This window comes from Strix aluco, chromosome 1, assembly GCF_031877795.1.
Source record: "Strix aluco isolate bStrAlu1 chromosome 1, bStrAlu1.hap1, whole genome shotgun sequence".
NCBI lineage: Eukaryota > Metazoa > Chordata > Aves > Strigiformes > Strigidae > Strix > Strix aluco.
Window position 1 is genome coordinate 28,118,458 of NC_133931.1, and position 16,788 is coordinate 28,135,245.

At 38.7% G+C, this 16,788-nt stretch overlaps 1 protein-coding gene across 2 annotated transcripts; it reads right to left on the bottom strand.

Annotated features, from left to right (window-relative positions):
• Nucleotides 1–275: 275 nt before the first annotated feature.
• Nucleotides 276–16,582, bottom strand: OSGIN2 (oxidative stress induced growth inhibitor family member 2). 2 transcript variants are annotated; one of them, XM_074816294.1, is made up of 7 exons: nt 16,403–16,546; nt 13,885–13,952; nt 13,258–13,412; nt 8,370–8,506; nt 6,159–6,350; nt 5,452–5,543; nt 276–3,400 (listed from the first exon to the last, which is right to left on the bottom strand). In XM_074816294.1, exons 3-7 carry the CDS (start codon nt 13,322–13,324, stop codon nt 2,353–2,355), a joined length of 1,536 nt encoding a protein of 511 aa, XP_074672395.1. In that variant the 5' UTR covers nt 13,325–13,412; nt 13,885–13,952; nt 16,403–16,546; the 3' UTR covers nt 276–2,352. The 2 variants fall into 2 exon arrangements, with proteins under 2 accessions (XP_074672395.1, XP_074672385.1); XM_074816284.1 differs by lacking the exon at nt 13,885–13,952 and having other exon boundaries at nt 16,403–16,582.
• Nucleotides 16,583–16,788: the final 206 nt, after the last annotated feature.

The window sequence follows — 16,788 nt, forward strand, 5'->3', positions numbered from 1 at the left end:
GTCTCAAAAATACTGACAAGTTTGGCCAAAAAAAGCTGTTAAACCTCAAGGTGCTGTAATACTGCAGTGAAAGATACCTGTGTAACGACAGGACAAAAATCTCTGCTACAAACTTGCACTACAATACACATAGCTTGTAAGTAGCTGCAGCAGCTGAGGCTAGAGAACTGGCTGTCTGAAGCTTTTCCCCCCCGCTTTTTGCAAAATAACTAAATAAATTGCTTCCTTTGTTTTGCTGGAATTTTAAATGTTTCAGGTAACAAATGAAAAAGCAGTAACATGCCATGATATGTTGTATTTGGACATTTATATTGACACAAAATTGAAAGAATTTAATCACAGCGCAGATGTATTCCCAATATATTAACTGCAATAAAGTTCTATAATCAAGTATTTAGCACTTATAATACTGATTCTCAGTTAAAAATATCAGGTATCACAGGTTTTGGATAGATTTATATATACACAGTTTCTGCCAAAGAAGGCAAATTATAAAATCTTAATTCAATTATGAAGAAAATAAGCCTAGAATTTAGCTTCATTTAAACCAGCTCAAATATCAGTATAAAAAAGTATCTTAACTAGTATTGACAATGCCTGGTTAAACCCAACCATGTAGGCAATGCTGCTTCATTTGTGTTTAATTTTATGCTAAACTAAAATTTACTAGTAGTAGTAGCATCATTTCATAAATTACTTTGGACTTCCACTGAAAATACAGCCATTTTAATCCTTGCATACTTTACCTTTTCAACTTGTGTCCAAAGTCTGAGTAACTTACTCGGATGCATAAAGGCCTGCAGTAGCCACAGAACCCCGTAATTCAGTAGGCACAGAAAACACGCATTTATTGCATATAGGTATCTACAACTTAGGAAAGTTAGACAGCTGAGAAACCAGCAAGCACTAGCAATTTCACAAAGTCTAAGCCTAATTTCTTTTTTAAAAATCTGTTCAAGTTCTAATATGGAGATTTTAATCATGCAAATACAGTATCTTAAACTAACATGATGTTCTTCAACACAAAAAAGCCCATAACAAAAAAATTAAATAACATCTATTCCATCACATTGGACCTGAATTAAAAAGTTTGGTAATAAATCAGTTAAAACCAAGCACTCTTGTCTATTGAGAGTTCTGGAAGATAACTTAAGTTTTCTAACTAGCTGTTGCTTACCTTACTATGGTGAATAATCCAGGAGTGTTTAGGTAAACTAACTACTCTAAAACCCAGCAAATGAAACCTAGTTCTTACATTATGTAGAGCAGAAAAGGTGAAACTTCAATTCAGAGGTAGGTACAAGTTAAGTCTTTGTCTTTCATAACAACCTTTAAGATTTATAGGAACTACAGTGTGTTTGTTTTGGGTTTGGTTTGTTTATTTTTCAGCTGGCTGTGAGATATAACCCTTTTTCAAGTTTCAAAAACCGCAGGCTAAAATAGTATTAGTGTTATGTGCTGCTCTAGAAAAAAAAAGATAAATAACCAATACTTGGTCAAATGGGAGACAAGAGTATCTACCACACACCTTCATCAGTGAAGTGATCCCATTCTGTCTTCCTAAGCTAGGAAGCAAAAAAACCTCAAGTTTTCTCATGTACTTAATTTTTCAGTAGTACCCTAGATATTCATTATACTGACACTGTAATAAGAGCACTTACATCAGTACTTTATTGTTTATGTTACTGAGTATTCTCAGAAATGTACATATCACTGTAAGGGGAACATCTGTTAGTCTTTCTGCACTCACCCAACTTGAGGCATAGTGTGAAAAAACATTAATGGACTGTGTCAAATCATGTTTTAAAGATTAAATGGGAATGCTTCTTCTTTTATTCCAATTATCAAATAGGATAATTTATAACTGTTGAGGAATGTTACTACAGCAAATAAATAAAATCCTTGTTTCAAGCAGAAGGCTCCAAATTTGCTTTAGGATCAAGAATCACTTGGTACTTAGCAAGCTTTCTGCTTTTAGAAGTTATTTTAATTCATGGTAAGACTATTTTGTCACATTTGACACTAAAATGTAAAGCCACTCTGGTAGGCATTGCTTTTTCCAGAGTAAGTCTGCTCTTTTAGCTGAGCAAGAGATGACAGGCAAGTCAATGTAAGTTAGTCTCATTTTCTGTTTATCTGGAAGTAATTCCAGCTGAGTAGAGATCAGTTGTAATAGCAGATCAATTTTTTGTATTTTGAAAAGGTTTGTAGTATCAGCATCCTTTACCAAGCAATACAAGCGCAGGTTACTTGTACACAACAGAAATGTGACTGCTACCAACTTTTGCTGTCAGTGAGTGTTCTGTTAGACTACGTCTGTAATTCTGTATGTGAAAGTTTCTAATGTCTTACTTATGGTACCCCATCACCTCCTCCATCCCCACTTTCAATCAATTCATGTTTCTTCTTCTGCCTTATTGCCAAGCATCGTGCAATGCCCAATGCACCTCCTTTTAAAAACCGTACAAAGTTGTCTCCCACCAGAGGACCTAAAGCAAAGAGGTTAGCTTCTTTAGTGCATTCATAAGTGTATGGATCAATCTCTATAGGATTCCCCTTGCATGTGATGGGCTGATTAGAGTGATGACCTATGCTATGTCCTTGGTCCTTTAGAAAGAAAAGGTTTGGGTGAGAACCTATCAGAACTAAGGCTACAGAAAACTTCAAAATTTTCTTCAGTCCAGAGGCACTCTGAAGAACACATTTCATTTCAGGTTTGAAGGAAAGTACATTGTGTTCAGGGAAACTAGTGTAAGCAGAATGCAGATTAGAGTCCACAGTATGGGACTGAGTACACATCATATGATAGACCTTATGGTATTCAGGGTAAAGCTTTTTAGGTAACTGTTTGAAAATCAGACTTGTATCGGTAACTCTTCTACGAAACACATGGATTACTGGGATGTTGTTGTTGTAGGCACACAGTACTGCATCAGCTGCTGTAAGTCCAGCACCCACAATTAACACAGGGTCTGCCTTCCCACGTAACTTTCCTTTGCTGATAGCAGCTCCAAAGTCAGACATGGAATGAAGCACAAAAGGAAAGTCTTCTCCTTCAACTTGTAGTCGGCCAGGAGAATCAAAGGTTCCTGTGGCAAGAGCCACATTCTCGGCAAAAAGGCAGAAGGGCACATGAGAACCATCTGTTGCTCGCTGATAACCTCTGACTTCCCAGTTTCTCTTAATCAGTGACTTCTGACCATCTTCCATTTCCAAATGAGGTGTTGAAATATTTTCATTTAGTTGACTTCTATCTTCATCATCCTTTCCTCGGTAAAGCCTGGATACCGATGTGATGTAAACATTGTCTCTGAAATTCTTTTGGAGGCCCATGACTTTAACATAATGTTTATAATAACAAGCTATTTCCTCTGGCATTACTCGATCACTCTTTATATTTCTGAAAAAAAATTAAATGGTTCCAGTTAACATTTAGACCTTATCGGTAATTCGAGTATCATATGTGACGTATCACATGACAGTCAAATTCAAGAGGACTAAATCTGCTCAGTGTAACTGACACTGAGTTCAGTATCTTTAAATGCATTCAATTTGTTTTATTTGTTCTCTTGATCCCTGATATAAAAGAGAAGCTAACTTTTTTTTTAAATAGTTGTAAATCTTTACAATGTAAAGTGCTATGGTGATTAACAAATTAAGTGTAACAAAACTCCGCAGTATCATGGTAGGTCTGTATGGAAGCGTTTCACAAAGCCAGTTTAGCATCATGACCACCAACAATACAATACTGGCTAAACTTGTACTTGGTGAGAATATATTTACATAGGATATAAGTAATTAAATATCACAGTAATTGTTAAGTGCTAATTTTGAAACCCTAGATTTGACATATTTCTTGAGTCAATTATTCTTCATTATACTTTGCAGGAGACCTCTCCCTTGGGTACAGGTAAGTTCAGTAAATATCAAGTTAAGTAGTTCCATATCAAAGGAATGAACAAAGCAAGTATCACACAGAACCTCAATGCAACTATGTAAATAGGATTATGATGTCCAAGTGTCCGATAAAAAACGTTCTGCAGTGCAATCCTAGTATTACATCTATGTTTTTCTCTTGTTTATTGCATTCTCATTTACAAAAAAATAAGCTGAAAATGTAATTATTTTGAACCAGTGCATGAATTTTACTGCTTCTTTAGAAGAAAGCTCTAAGAAGGCGGCAAAAGAAACTGCAGCAAACATCAGGATTGCCACTGAATTACACTTAAAAGCATATTTACAGAAAATCGGGCTACTCATTCTCACAGATTAACAAGATAATAGCATATGTACTTTTAAATGTTCAGGTTACTACTCTGAAAATCCTGATGAGATATTTATCGAAGAGGATAATGCAACAGTGTGACACCTGTTAGACTGAAACTTAGGAAACTATTTTACATGACTAGAAGTTTTCATTATCATCAATACTTTTAAATATGTTTGTTTAACTGTAGTATAATAGGTCAGCACTTCTGTTTTTAGTATTGTTGAAAACTATAATATAAACAAATTAGCTTCAGATAATAAGCAGCTTATGGGATTTCAGTTAATAAGGAGGCAAGATTACTGTGGTTATCTAAGAAAGCGATTAAAGAACAAAGGTACAGATTCTTCACTATAAGTGTTGTCCTGAAATGAGTAACAGTCTGCCCTTAAACGCATATGCTCAAGTAATTCTACTACTTCTTTTGCGACACATGGTACAAGAACAACTTCCTTTAATTTTGCTATAACCAAGTCAGGAGACTTAAAATTTTAGAAAAAGCTTATGTAAAGTGTTCTCAGGTTCATCTGCTGACACAGACCTTTATGACCTAACTGTATAACTGAAGTAAAAACAGTGAGCTTGTACAAAACAGTAATTTTTCTTCTCTAAAATTTTTCCACGAAACTTACTACTAGAAAATAACATTGGGAAATACTGAATTATCCTCTTAAAATTAAAATTCATAGACAGCAACATTTCAGATGCTGCAGCTTTGCCTGCAAAAGCAAATACTGAAATACACAACTTCCTGAATTACAAGAAGGCTAGTGTGCGCAGCAACTTAAGTTGCATCCATGTTGAAAGAGGAACTTCCAATACTTCTGTAGATTTTAAATTCCGCCCTCAATCTTCCCTCAACTCTGATTAAAACTGCTTACAGTAATGGTGCTTCTTTGCGAAATGCAGCTAAAAACACACCACTGCGAGTATGTGTGCTTTCGATGCACTCAAAGCAATTCCTCTGGCTGACCACTGTCCATTTTTTTCCATCAGAGTACACACAGCAGAATAATTTCCAGTGCCATCAGGCAATTTAATAAACAAAACAAGAAGTCCTCCTGTGAACAATGAAGTTTGAATGTCTTCCAGTTCTTAAAATAATGTTACCTGGATTCTTATAGCAACTAGGTTTCCCAAATACATTAGGCATTATTATTATCTTATTACATATTTATCTTTACCTGCGTTTGCTAGCTGCCCACTCCTTAAAGGTGAGGCCAGGCAATTCCATCCAGTCTCCAAAACTGATTGTTAGCATAGAGCCTTCCATGGACTGTTGAGAAAAAACCAAGATGCATGACCAGATACATTTCAATAGGTACATTTATGTAAAGCACAGTGAAGTTCTTTTTGTACTCGTTCAGAGCAATAAAATACCAGAACATAACATACGACCAGGACATTCCATGAAGTGTGATGAACTTGTTACAGTTAGGTACTATTTTAATGAGCAACTACATGATCTAATAAAGCAGAAGATGAAGAGAGAACAAGTGAAAGGGAACTAAAACCAAGTTATTTAAAAAACAAAACAAGAAGAAAAAAAATGTGAAACCAACAGCATATGAACACATTAAGATTTTGTATAAAAGCACCTGAAAACAATGCAGAGAAGAGAAAAAAGTCATAGAAAATACTCTTCATTATAATTCCTTAAATTTGCACTAGTAAAAAAACCCACGTAAAACAGCAGTCATGGTCACAAATCCCCAGATGAAGGACAACTTTTTCCTTCCTTTCTCATCTCTCCAACATATCTGGGCTTTGGTAATTGTACAGCTGAAACTGCAATTGCCACTAGTACCTAAAACAAACTTAGATAGTAAGAAAAACCCCAAACCACAGAATTATCAATTAACCCTAGAAGTGATATGAAATTTTTACTCACATGCCAAGCCCCACCAGGTGGTCCTCTACCAAGCACTATATGGGGAATGTAATTATGTTGTTCTAGTTTCCAGTGCAAAACTGGCGGGTAGTCATACCCAAAGTCAGCATCAGGATGAAGCAACGTATCAAAAAGCACTGCAACTGGGTTTGAAGAGCGTCCTTCGAGGCCTTCAGACAGGTACTCTAGATCCTAAAGTATGAAGAAAAGCAATACGCTCATGCCACTTTTACAGTTCATCATGCTATTCTGATGTACAGAAGTTGTATTTCAACAGAACACACAATTAGTTCAAGTTGCATTTTAAGTAGAGATAAGTATTTAATGTAGAGATTCAATCAAAACACTTTTCAGAAATAACTGCCATGATTCAGTTCTTCTGTAACTCTGAATAATACATTTCACTCATTTAAAATGACATGTTAATAACATAGTAGTATCGGGGCAGGTCAGTATTTGAAATTCATTGTAGAAAAAGTAATACAGGGACAAATACTCAGAGATCAGAGCAACTTAGTAACATCTATATTTATAGATAGCAGACTGCTTTTAACAAAGAATTGCTAGTATTTCTAGGAGCCCTATTTTGAGAAAGGAAAATTGGAATCTAAAAAAATTAAACTTTAAAGATCAAGTAGAAAAAGCTCATCTGACAGCTCTTAGGTAGTTCCAGCACTAACTTTATTATATTTTGAAATAATGGAGGTATTATAAGTATTATTTTTTAAAATAAAAACCCAGTATTTTGAAAAATTAATTAAAACTAGGCTTATTTTACAAAGCAGTTAATGTTGAGAACAATTTCTAGAACTTTGTAGAATGTTCACATTTCAGCATCTATTAACCAGTTGTGTTCTAAAAATTTCATGATGCAACAGCAAATAATTGAAGAGAGAATAGAAATTTGAAGAAAGAGTTGGCCATAAAACAATTTTTTGCTCACAAAGACAGGACCATTTAGCTTCCTAAATTGGGAAAATATCAGGGGGTCAGGGAAAGATGAAGTACATGAAACATCTGTAGCCAAAAGCTTAGGCAACTTAATCTCCTGCCAAAAACATAAACCTTGAGACTTAAGGTCAACATTATGCAAACAGCACAATACTAAAACAAAAGACAGAAAACCCCAAACCCCAAAGCTAAAGAACCCCTACGTTCCCACTACAAACACATATGCATGTTTGTATTTCAAATAAATTAGTCACACAGGCAATACAGTTAGTGGTAGCACTGTGAGTAAGCCATCAGGAGTATAGTGAGGTGAGTAGAAAACGATGATAACATGGCAAAAAAATGGACAAGCGGGGAGAAAAATAGTGGAGAAGATTTAACTAGTCAAATCAGACAGAAAAACTGGATACAAGGATAACAAATACAGCATCAGCAATTTTGAGTGCAACACAAACACTGAAGGATTCATACTGTGCAGGAAAGAAAAATGGGTTGTATTTAGAGGATATATGCCCCTAATGTTACTAAAAATGAAGTCTTAATGAGAATTGTACTATTTAGGAAGATTTTAACTTGAAGTATGTGTACTAGAAATATGTTAGCAGCATGTGTTCTTTCATGATAGTGACCAAACACCCTAGGACATGAAAGCTGGAATTCCTGCATCAACTACTCATTGACCAAGTGGTGCTTTAGACACTTTTGGCAAGTACTAAGAACACGACAAAGGGCAGATTGTAAAATCAAAAAACACCACAAACAAAAAGCCCTGAAGAACCACAGAAACCACCACATGCCTTAGGATAGATCTAATGGTCATGAGTTGATTCTATTTAAATTAACAGAATAACAAAATAACTTATTAATGCATTAGAAATACAATTAGGTAAGTAGGCTGGTTCTTCATAATTCAATCTGCAGAATTTTTTTGGATAGGCAGTTCTGAAAATACATTGCTTTTCATCTGAAGTGCTCTACATATAATCTGTTACAAGCCACCAAAGAAAGTATATGTTGCTCTTTATTTTACAGGAAAAAGGAGAGGCCAAGAGATAAAGCTAGTTGTTTGAGGCCACAGTTACTGAGCTTTACTGTGGTCTAATTCTTTGTCAGTTGAGAAAATTAAGCCTTTTCTTGTCTATGGCACTACTTATGTAAGTTGCAAAAGCATTTTAAACAGGATCATTAAAGAAAGCCTACTGTTTCACAAGTCAGCTTGCAGTAGGAAAAGAGCTAGACAAGATGGCAACCAAAGCTTACTTGATCAACAATGGAAAGATGACGAGCTTCTTCTAATTTCGTATGTAGAATGGGGTTTGGGTGTATAGCTTCAGGAGATAAATATGGCCTGTATCCAGAGAGCAGGTAAGAAAGACAAATTCCTGAAGGTCCATTGCCTATTAAAGAAAAGTTACTGCTTTAGTAAAAATGTCAATAATTTAAAGTTTGTAAGTCACTAAATAAGTAGCAACAAAATAATACTAAAGTAGTATAATGCGATACTTTCCTGATTCAAAGCAGCTTATAAACTTCACAGTAAAATAAAGCCTACCATAGGAACTTCCTCCAAACAAACTGAACAAAATCTTCTTCAGATAACAAGAAACATATGTATGACGGTTTACATCATGAAACAAAATGCATATAAAGGAGTTTCATAATTTAGTACATCAAATTCACTCTTCTGTGTGAAAATGGTCCAATGGATAATATCTGGTCTGCCTGTCAATCGCAGTGATATCTGAATATCATTGCCATCTTACAACTTCACATTCCCATTTACACTGGGTACTGCAAAACACAGAATAGAAAGACAATCTAGAGCACATGCTCTTCAGGTCTGCCCATGAAATAAAGGGAAGAAAGAGACAAGCAGAAAGCTGAAGACTGCAAGTCAGATGAGAAGTTAGAGACACAGCACAACAGCAACGTAAAAGCTGAGTGAAGACAGGTACAGTAGATAAGTGGTAGAGTACAAGAAACTCATGTGAGACCACATTCATTGTTCAGCAACAATATCCGTTCAAACATCTTTCTATATCCTTTTTGTAGCATTCTATAATTCAGATATGTCCAGTATTGCAATTTTAATACACTAACTTATTTTCAAAATGTTATTAAAGGTGTGAAATGGATGGGATCAAAACATGAGGTAATTATTTCTATTTATTTGACTGGTATTAAACAAAGTAGGGGACCATATTTATAACATGCAAATACAGAAGTAATGTTCATGCTGCAAAGTCAGATATTAAAAGCTAGGGAAAACTAAAGTCAGAAAAGTATGTGCTATGATACAGAATTTAAACATGACTACATACTGTTACTTCTATAGCTCCTCTTCCTCATTAACTGAATGAAAAGCACAGTGTTCTCCTAACGAGACACTCTTCAGTATTTTGTCTTTGTTTTCCATCTAGAGTGGCACACATGGTATTTACCACACACTATTCAAATTCTGGGCTGAAACCAAAGTTACTAATTTACTCATGTTTTTATATAGCACTCATTGTTACAATGTTAGCTCTCATCGTTTCAACTCTTGATCTCAAGAGTTCACCTATCGTTTCCTGTTCCCTATCACCTTTGCACGTTATTTCCATCACCTTTTAACAATCCCACTCTCCAGTGCCTGTCTCTTCTCCCTTTTCTGATTTCCCAGTCCCTAAATCCCCTATCAGTTTGCTGAGACCCTGTTCATTCCCAGTCTCTTCATACATAGGATCTCTTTTTCCTCCTCCACCAAGCTACACTCATCACTCTGGTCCCCAGTGGCAGTATATCCCATACTTTATTACCATGCAATGTGCATGGACCCGTCACAGCCATGGGCTACAAAAAAAAAATCATGTAGGCTCACTACAGGCGAGTTCTTCAAAGGCCAAGACTGCTATGTCATAAGAAATCTTCAACAAGCATGTTTCTCTGAAGGCCTAGAACCCGAATAAGTATGTGAGACTGCACAGTGGCTCCTAGCAAACAATCTAGTTTTTGCATCTGAATACGGAGACAAAAATAAAGGCATTAGAGTGCCTGTGTACTGCAACGACCATAAAGCACTGGAAAAAGACTGTCTAGGAAAGCCGTGGATTTCACCATTAGAATCTTCAAGACAGCTAAATCCAAAGTCTGCAATAAAAAGTTTAAATATTGGTGATCCTGCCTATATTATTTCCCAGACCACTTTGATTCCTATTTTGCCGTTTATAAAAAAGACCGTAAGAAATCCTTCAGACAATGAAAACGCTCTTCCTTACTCTCACACTGTTCTACCTTCCCACAAACAGAACAGCATGAGATAGCTGGGTACGCTTTGGTCCAGAAGTTTCAAGCTTAAAACAGAAGCACGCCCCCCTGTCATCCACTTGACCCATGAGATAGATGTGAGAGAGACCTTAGTAATACATTGAAATCATACATAACAAAATCATAGAAAGTTGTGAAAATGCTCTAATCATTCCTATAGTTCACAAGCATTCCTATGACCAAGTAAATACTTAACCATTTTTAGAATTATATCTTGTGCACAGTAAACAATTTTCTTTCTTTTTGCAAGTGCATAGCTAAGTCTTTTTTCCTACTGGGGTGTACACAAAGCTAGTCCACCATGTAAAGAGAAAAACGTGTGCCATATCCAAGGATGCCATGGTAAAGAATATTCCTACTGGTTCTGACTAAAAAGAACCAAAGGGATAACAAAAGTTGCCAAAACAAAGGCTGGCAAGAGCCAAGGAAATTACTGAGCATGTGACTATGTTAAGGTGAATTACTGTCACTGAGCAGCATGGTCCATCTGGGACCATCCAGAAAGCCGGTCCAAACCCAGTTCCTATTCTTTGAGCAGACTGAGTCCAAGGGAAAGAAACTCCCTTGTGGATATGCTCTCAAGAACACACAACATGAAGGTTCAGCTGCAAGGTCTGCAATTAGACTTGCTATGATTTTCTCAGAAAATCCCTGGGGGAAAAGAACCAAACCAAAACAACTTTTTGAAATGAGAAATCTCTACCTGAGGAGTTCGCTCTTTATTTACACACAATGCCTCCAATAACAGCTCTGACTGCAACTGGGCGATATTACTATTATACAAACTTTAGATATACAATCAATATAACCCAAAACCCCACGGCCCTGTTCATTTAAGGAGCAGTTAATATTTTGTTTGAATAGCAGCAGAAGCTTCTCCTGATCTCAGTAAACTACAGTACAATCACCTCTACATTATGTGTCTAAATTTAAAGCAAATAATCAACTTCAAACATCACAACCTTGTTATTGGGTTGAAAATTTAAAACGCTGTTTTTATGCAATAATGATCAAAACTAGTGCAGAAGATTAAAGCATTTAACACAGAACATCCTCTAGACTAAGAGCTCCAGCATGAAATTCTTCTATCCCAACTCATTCAAATGGAATGTATCCATTTCTTCCCAACTTCTTGAGGACAGGTACAGCACAGAAGTTACTTAATATTACCAGAGCAGCTTAGTACTCTGCAGAACTGCAGTACAATATGCAGCACAAGTTTAGAATCAAATCTGAAATTGGGCATCATACATTGAAAAAGGGGATGGTGAAATTAAAGAAAAGGGAATATCAGTTTATTGCTACATCATTAAGTTAACTGCTTTCAGATGTGCCATTTTTTTCTTTCTGATTATTAAAATAGTGCAATGAGAAGATGGTGGCACTAGGAAGCTAAAAGTATGTTTAACAGGAATCTCACGGAGAAGATTAAACCAAGACAGAGAGAGTGTGTGTGTGTGTACGTGTGTGTGTACGGAGGGGATGGCAACTATTTTTGTATTCTTCTACTGCATTATTAAATCATTTCAGATCCCTTTTAAGGCTCTTCAGACACCCAATGAATTAGTGATAATAGACTGCCAATGGAGATCAGCTTGTGAAGCGTCTCATACATATCTGTGAAAAAGCATTTGGGCAACGTATTTGTTTTTCGAGGAGAAATAGTCAAGGCAGCTGTGTTTGGTGTCAGTACATAGAAAGGCGCTCTAGACGAGATAAGTATTGAGCACAGGTATTTGCATAATGCATATCTGCAAAACTAAACAGTGAAAACTGAGTCATTAACCATATGGCAAATCTTATACGAAGGTTGACAAAACGCCAGGAAACTGTTGCTCTTCAACTATGATGCAGAACTCAGCAAGTGATTCACGTCTGTCACATCCACGTAAATCTATTACATGAGCACTATTTTAAGCTATCGTGAAAAGAGCTTTAAGAATAGGCACTGGACAAACACCAAACTTTCAAAGTTGTGGAGATTTACAGAGAGCACATTATGTTGAAAGATCATTCTCCGGAATGTCAGCTTGTTTGCAGGTGCAGTTAAAGCTGTTGGTTTGCTGTGGTCCCAACAGCTTTGGAATAGATTATGGAAAACCTCCTTTACTCCAGATCTTTTCTTTATCCCCTCATCAAGTCATGGCAGTAAGGAGCTGGTGACCAGCTGTTACTGAAAAACCTTGGCCCAGTACAAATCATCCTGGCACTCTCAATTAAGCTGTGTACCTAAGGAGCCTGCTCCCTCTACTATCTTGTCTTCGGCAAGATTTTAAAGCCCAAGTCTTTGACTATTAATTGACTAAAATTTGTTGTTTTAAACTGGTTGAATTGACTTGGATTCATTTTGGAAAAGATGGGACAATATTCAGATGTTAGTGATAGATGCAACAAATGCAAATTAATGAGGTTAGCAACTAACCAACATAGAGCACACATTTTACATTATGCTTTTCACTGTCCCATCTGACTCCACAAATTTCTACTGGTGCACCATCAACAGCATCCATGCAACCTGAAGTACACATATCACGTTAATCAAACCCTATGTGTTCAACACTAGAATCAAAACAGTTCTTCCGTTAAGACTCATGTATCTGCTGCCAAATAGTGCAGCTCATTTTGTCAAAGCACAATTTGAATTCAAATATACTCCAATGGCAAGGGCCTTAACGTAATTTTACGGTACTGTTGTTAATCATAACAACGGTATTACTCTAATAAACATCTTCACTGTCAGGATGCTAAGCATCAGTTACTTAATGATAAATGACTTCATGCAGCAGGTCTACAAAGGCAATGGCAGTGACAGAGAATCTTTAAAAAGTGAAAAAAACCTCACCTATTATTACTACAGGCAGAGTAAGGAGGGAGTCCCCAGGCAGAACAGTTTCTTCAATTAAAGGCATTCTTTTAATCTTCCTCCCAAGGCTGTCACCAAAATACTGGACGAATGAATTCAAAAGCTGTCCTTCGGTTTCAGGGCCACTGTAACTTCTAATTCAGAAGGACAGATGGGAGAAAACAAAAATGAAACAGTTGAACTGTTGTCAGAACAGTCTCTTCAAAAATAAAGTTGTTTTTGATGCTTTACTTTAAGAGCTATGGAGCTGGCAAAGCCCAGACCAAAACAGATACGCTTCATCCAAACTACAAAATGTTACTCTTGAGCACAGCTTTTCCACAGAAGATTTTTTAAAAGTCCACTTTCTCCCAGAAAGTCTACAGAAGGATAACAAAAAGGCACAGATGGCTCTGCAGAGCTGCAGATTTTTAATTTCAGTTTATACAAAGCCGAAGTATAACCAACAAGCATTGTTTTAATCCCCCACACAGCAGAACTCATTCCTCATTACCGTTATCAAAAGAGGAGAGATACGCACTGCCTAGCCAATTAACAACATTAAGGCCAGCCAAAGGCTGGAGGAGCAGCTAAGGTACAACAGCAGCCGTCTGCATCCCTTCCTACCTGCTGAGCGGCACAGAGGACTTCGCCTCAACAAATTTCCGTTCCGGTAGAAGTAAGGCTGGTTAAACCTGGCAGTGATGTGAAGATGGAGAAAGGTGTGATATCTGTAAGCCCTAGACACAGCCCATTTTACCACTGTTAAAACTTTTTATAAAAGGAATTGCCATGCAGTCAGGTCAGCTACTGCACAGCAGACTGCTTTCACCCCTAGTCATTTTCCTAGATTTCACAGTTCTCTCCCTGCAACATCCACTTAGGTTCCTCTCATAACTCTTCACCTTCTAAGTGCACTTCTAGACCTGGTTTATAGTGTTTGCTGTTTAATTATTTAGGAGCCCTTTCTGAAGCCTTTACAGGTCATTGAAGAGGCGCACACTATCAGTTTAGCTAGAAAGGCAGGGGCAAATTAAAAAGTCTGTTATTGGCAGTTATTTTATTAAGTCTTCAAAATAAAGACTTAACAACTTTTTAATTAAAAATACCCTGACAACTGATTTAAACATTTTTCTCTTTACAAACAGTTTTAATTATTAACTTAATAAATAAAAGTACTCTTATTTATTTCCTAAGAATCTGCATACCCTAAAGCTATTCTAGTATTTCAGGACTTATTTTCTATGCAGGACCAAAAGCATAAGACACTGATCCAGTTCCCACAGCTTTGAAGAAGCCATGCGCCGCCTCAACTCCCACAACACTAAAGGTTCTGCTACATATTTCAAAAGCCTTTCCTCAGTGCGGAAGTCTGAAGTAAACTAGAGACAGAGCTGTACAGTAATAACAACACTAGCACACACTGTAATACATCTCTCTGATAGTTATTTCCTTGTTAAAAAGGATGGGGAGCTATTCTAAGGTTGTATTTATTTCAGAAAGCAAGTATTTAATATCTGTATTCCCTGCACTGCAACAAAAAAGTTTGCAAATTATGTGCTAACTGATAACAGCTGTACATTAGCTCTCAGTGATCTTGGAGACCCATAACATACAAGCAGCATGAGTTTGATGAAGAGGAATAGAAGGCAGAGAGAGGGTATCTAATTATCATACTGCTTTTTCCACCTCCGCTTTTAGATAGGCACAGGCGACTACATCATCTTCCAGCCTTTGCTCAAAGTTAAGTAAGGCAATACTGCCTATGCGTTGCCGAAGACAGGCTTAAAGGGAGCATGCATGTTTTACCGTGGTTTGAATATACTTGCTGTGCTAGATGGAAGATAAAAAACAAAAGGAACATTTCAAAACCTCTTTTTATGGGATATACGCACAGTGCTGTAGGCTACAAAAGAATCTTTAACAATAAAAATGTTGCTTCTGTGCAGGTTACACAGCGTATCACAAACTACCCAACTGGTTTAGTGCAGAATCTAATTCTGTGTAGAAACATCTGCATACAACAGTTTCTCAGCTATTGTGGATATGAAGCAGATGAAGGGGTGTTGTCAGGAGCATGTTCTTCCTTTGCAAGAACATCATACCAGAACTCGGTAAGATCTTAAGTTAGGGGTCACCATCTTCCTAACAACACTGAGAGCCACAAAGTACCAGAAGTTTTCATCTTGGTAAAAACTCACTGTAGACAGCTTTGCAGTGGTGGGGATTTGGCAAAAATTTCTATGGCTTTAGTCCTGCAAAGCCGCAAGCAGGCACAAAGATGAGTCAGTTCCAGAGCTAGCGTTTAGTTCACCTTATGCTGGTCATACCAAATAACCTGGAGAATTACATTCTGTCAAACACCTAGATTCTAAACATGTGCATCATCTTTTTTGCTTTTTAGTGCTTTTCAGTTAATTACTTTTATTTTTAATTGATGTGAAAAACTCATTAAGAGAAAAAACCAGAGCACATACATAAACGTTTTTCTCCCTTTGAAAAAGAAAATAATAATTCTTTAATAATAACTATCTTAATTTACTGCAAGTTATTAAAATAAGAGGTGCCTTTTTCAGGTAGCAGTTTTGAAAGATGCTAGAATTCCTTGCATACTTTTAGCAAAAATAATACGTAAACTGACTGTAGTGGGCGGTTAACAGAAAACTCATTATATAAAAGGAATTTAAATTCGGTCTCCAGTTGTCACTTCGGGAAGCAGATTTCAGACTGTCAGATTGATGGGGTTTTCTGAGCAACCGAGCGGGGCGATGCCTGTCAGGACCGGGATCCCCGACGGTACAGCGCTACCATCCCCGAAGCGAAACCGAGCATCAGCGGGCACCGGTTTCCTCCCGGCCCAGCCCAGGCTGCGCTTCGGCGCTGCCCAAGGTCACGGCGCGCCCTGCCGGGGCGGCCCCGCCAGCCCCTCACCGCCCGCCGGCGCAGCGGGGCCGGGCAGCGCCGCGGCCGCCACGCAGCAGCCCCGCGGAGGCCGCAGCGCCGGGGCGGCGGCCGCGCTCCCCGCCCGCCGGTGTCCGCGTCCTCCCCGGCACCGAGACCCCCTCAGCCCGCTTCCCCGGCGGGCCGCGGAGGGGGCGGCCGGCAGCCGCCCTGACCCCCCGCCCGCCCTTCCCCGCCGCCTCACCTGAAGTGACCGGCCAAGGAGCAACGGCAGCACCACACGGGCATGGGGAGCGCCGGCGGGCTCAGGGCGCCGGCGGGGCCCAGCGATGAGGCTGCGGGGGGACGCCGCGCCGCGGCTCCCGCTCCTCCTCCTCCTCCTCCTGCCGCCGCCGCTGCCGCCACACTGGGGCCCGCGCGGCGCCGTCCCTCCTCCGCGCTCACATGCGGCAGCGGGTCACACGCGGGAGGAGGAGCCGCCGCCAGCACCGGGCGGGCGGGAGGGAGGGAGGGAGGGACGAGGGACGGGAGGGGAGGGCGCCGATCCCTCCTCCCAGAGTCGCCGCGTCCCCCTGCGCCGAGGTGGGGGGCAGCGCCGCGCCCGCTGCCCGCAGGAGGATGCAGGCTACG

Bases quoted from the DNA above. Each gene is read 5' to 3' on its own strand.
- OSGIN2 (XM_074816284.1), bottom strand. From the start codon at position 16,446: ATGCCCGTGTGGTGCTGCCGTTGCTCCTTGGCCGGTCACTTCAG. The intron at 8,507-13,257 runs GTGAGGTTTTTT...TTTCTTTAATAG, and splicing joins TCTGCCTGTAGTAATAATAG to GCAATGGACCTTCAGGAATT. The intron at 3,401-5,451 runs GTAAAGATAAAT...ATTTTTTTTCAG, and splicing joins TGGGCAGCTAGCAAACGCAG to AAATATAAAGAGTGATCGAG.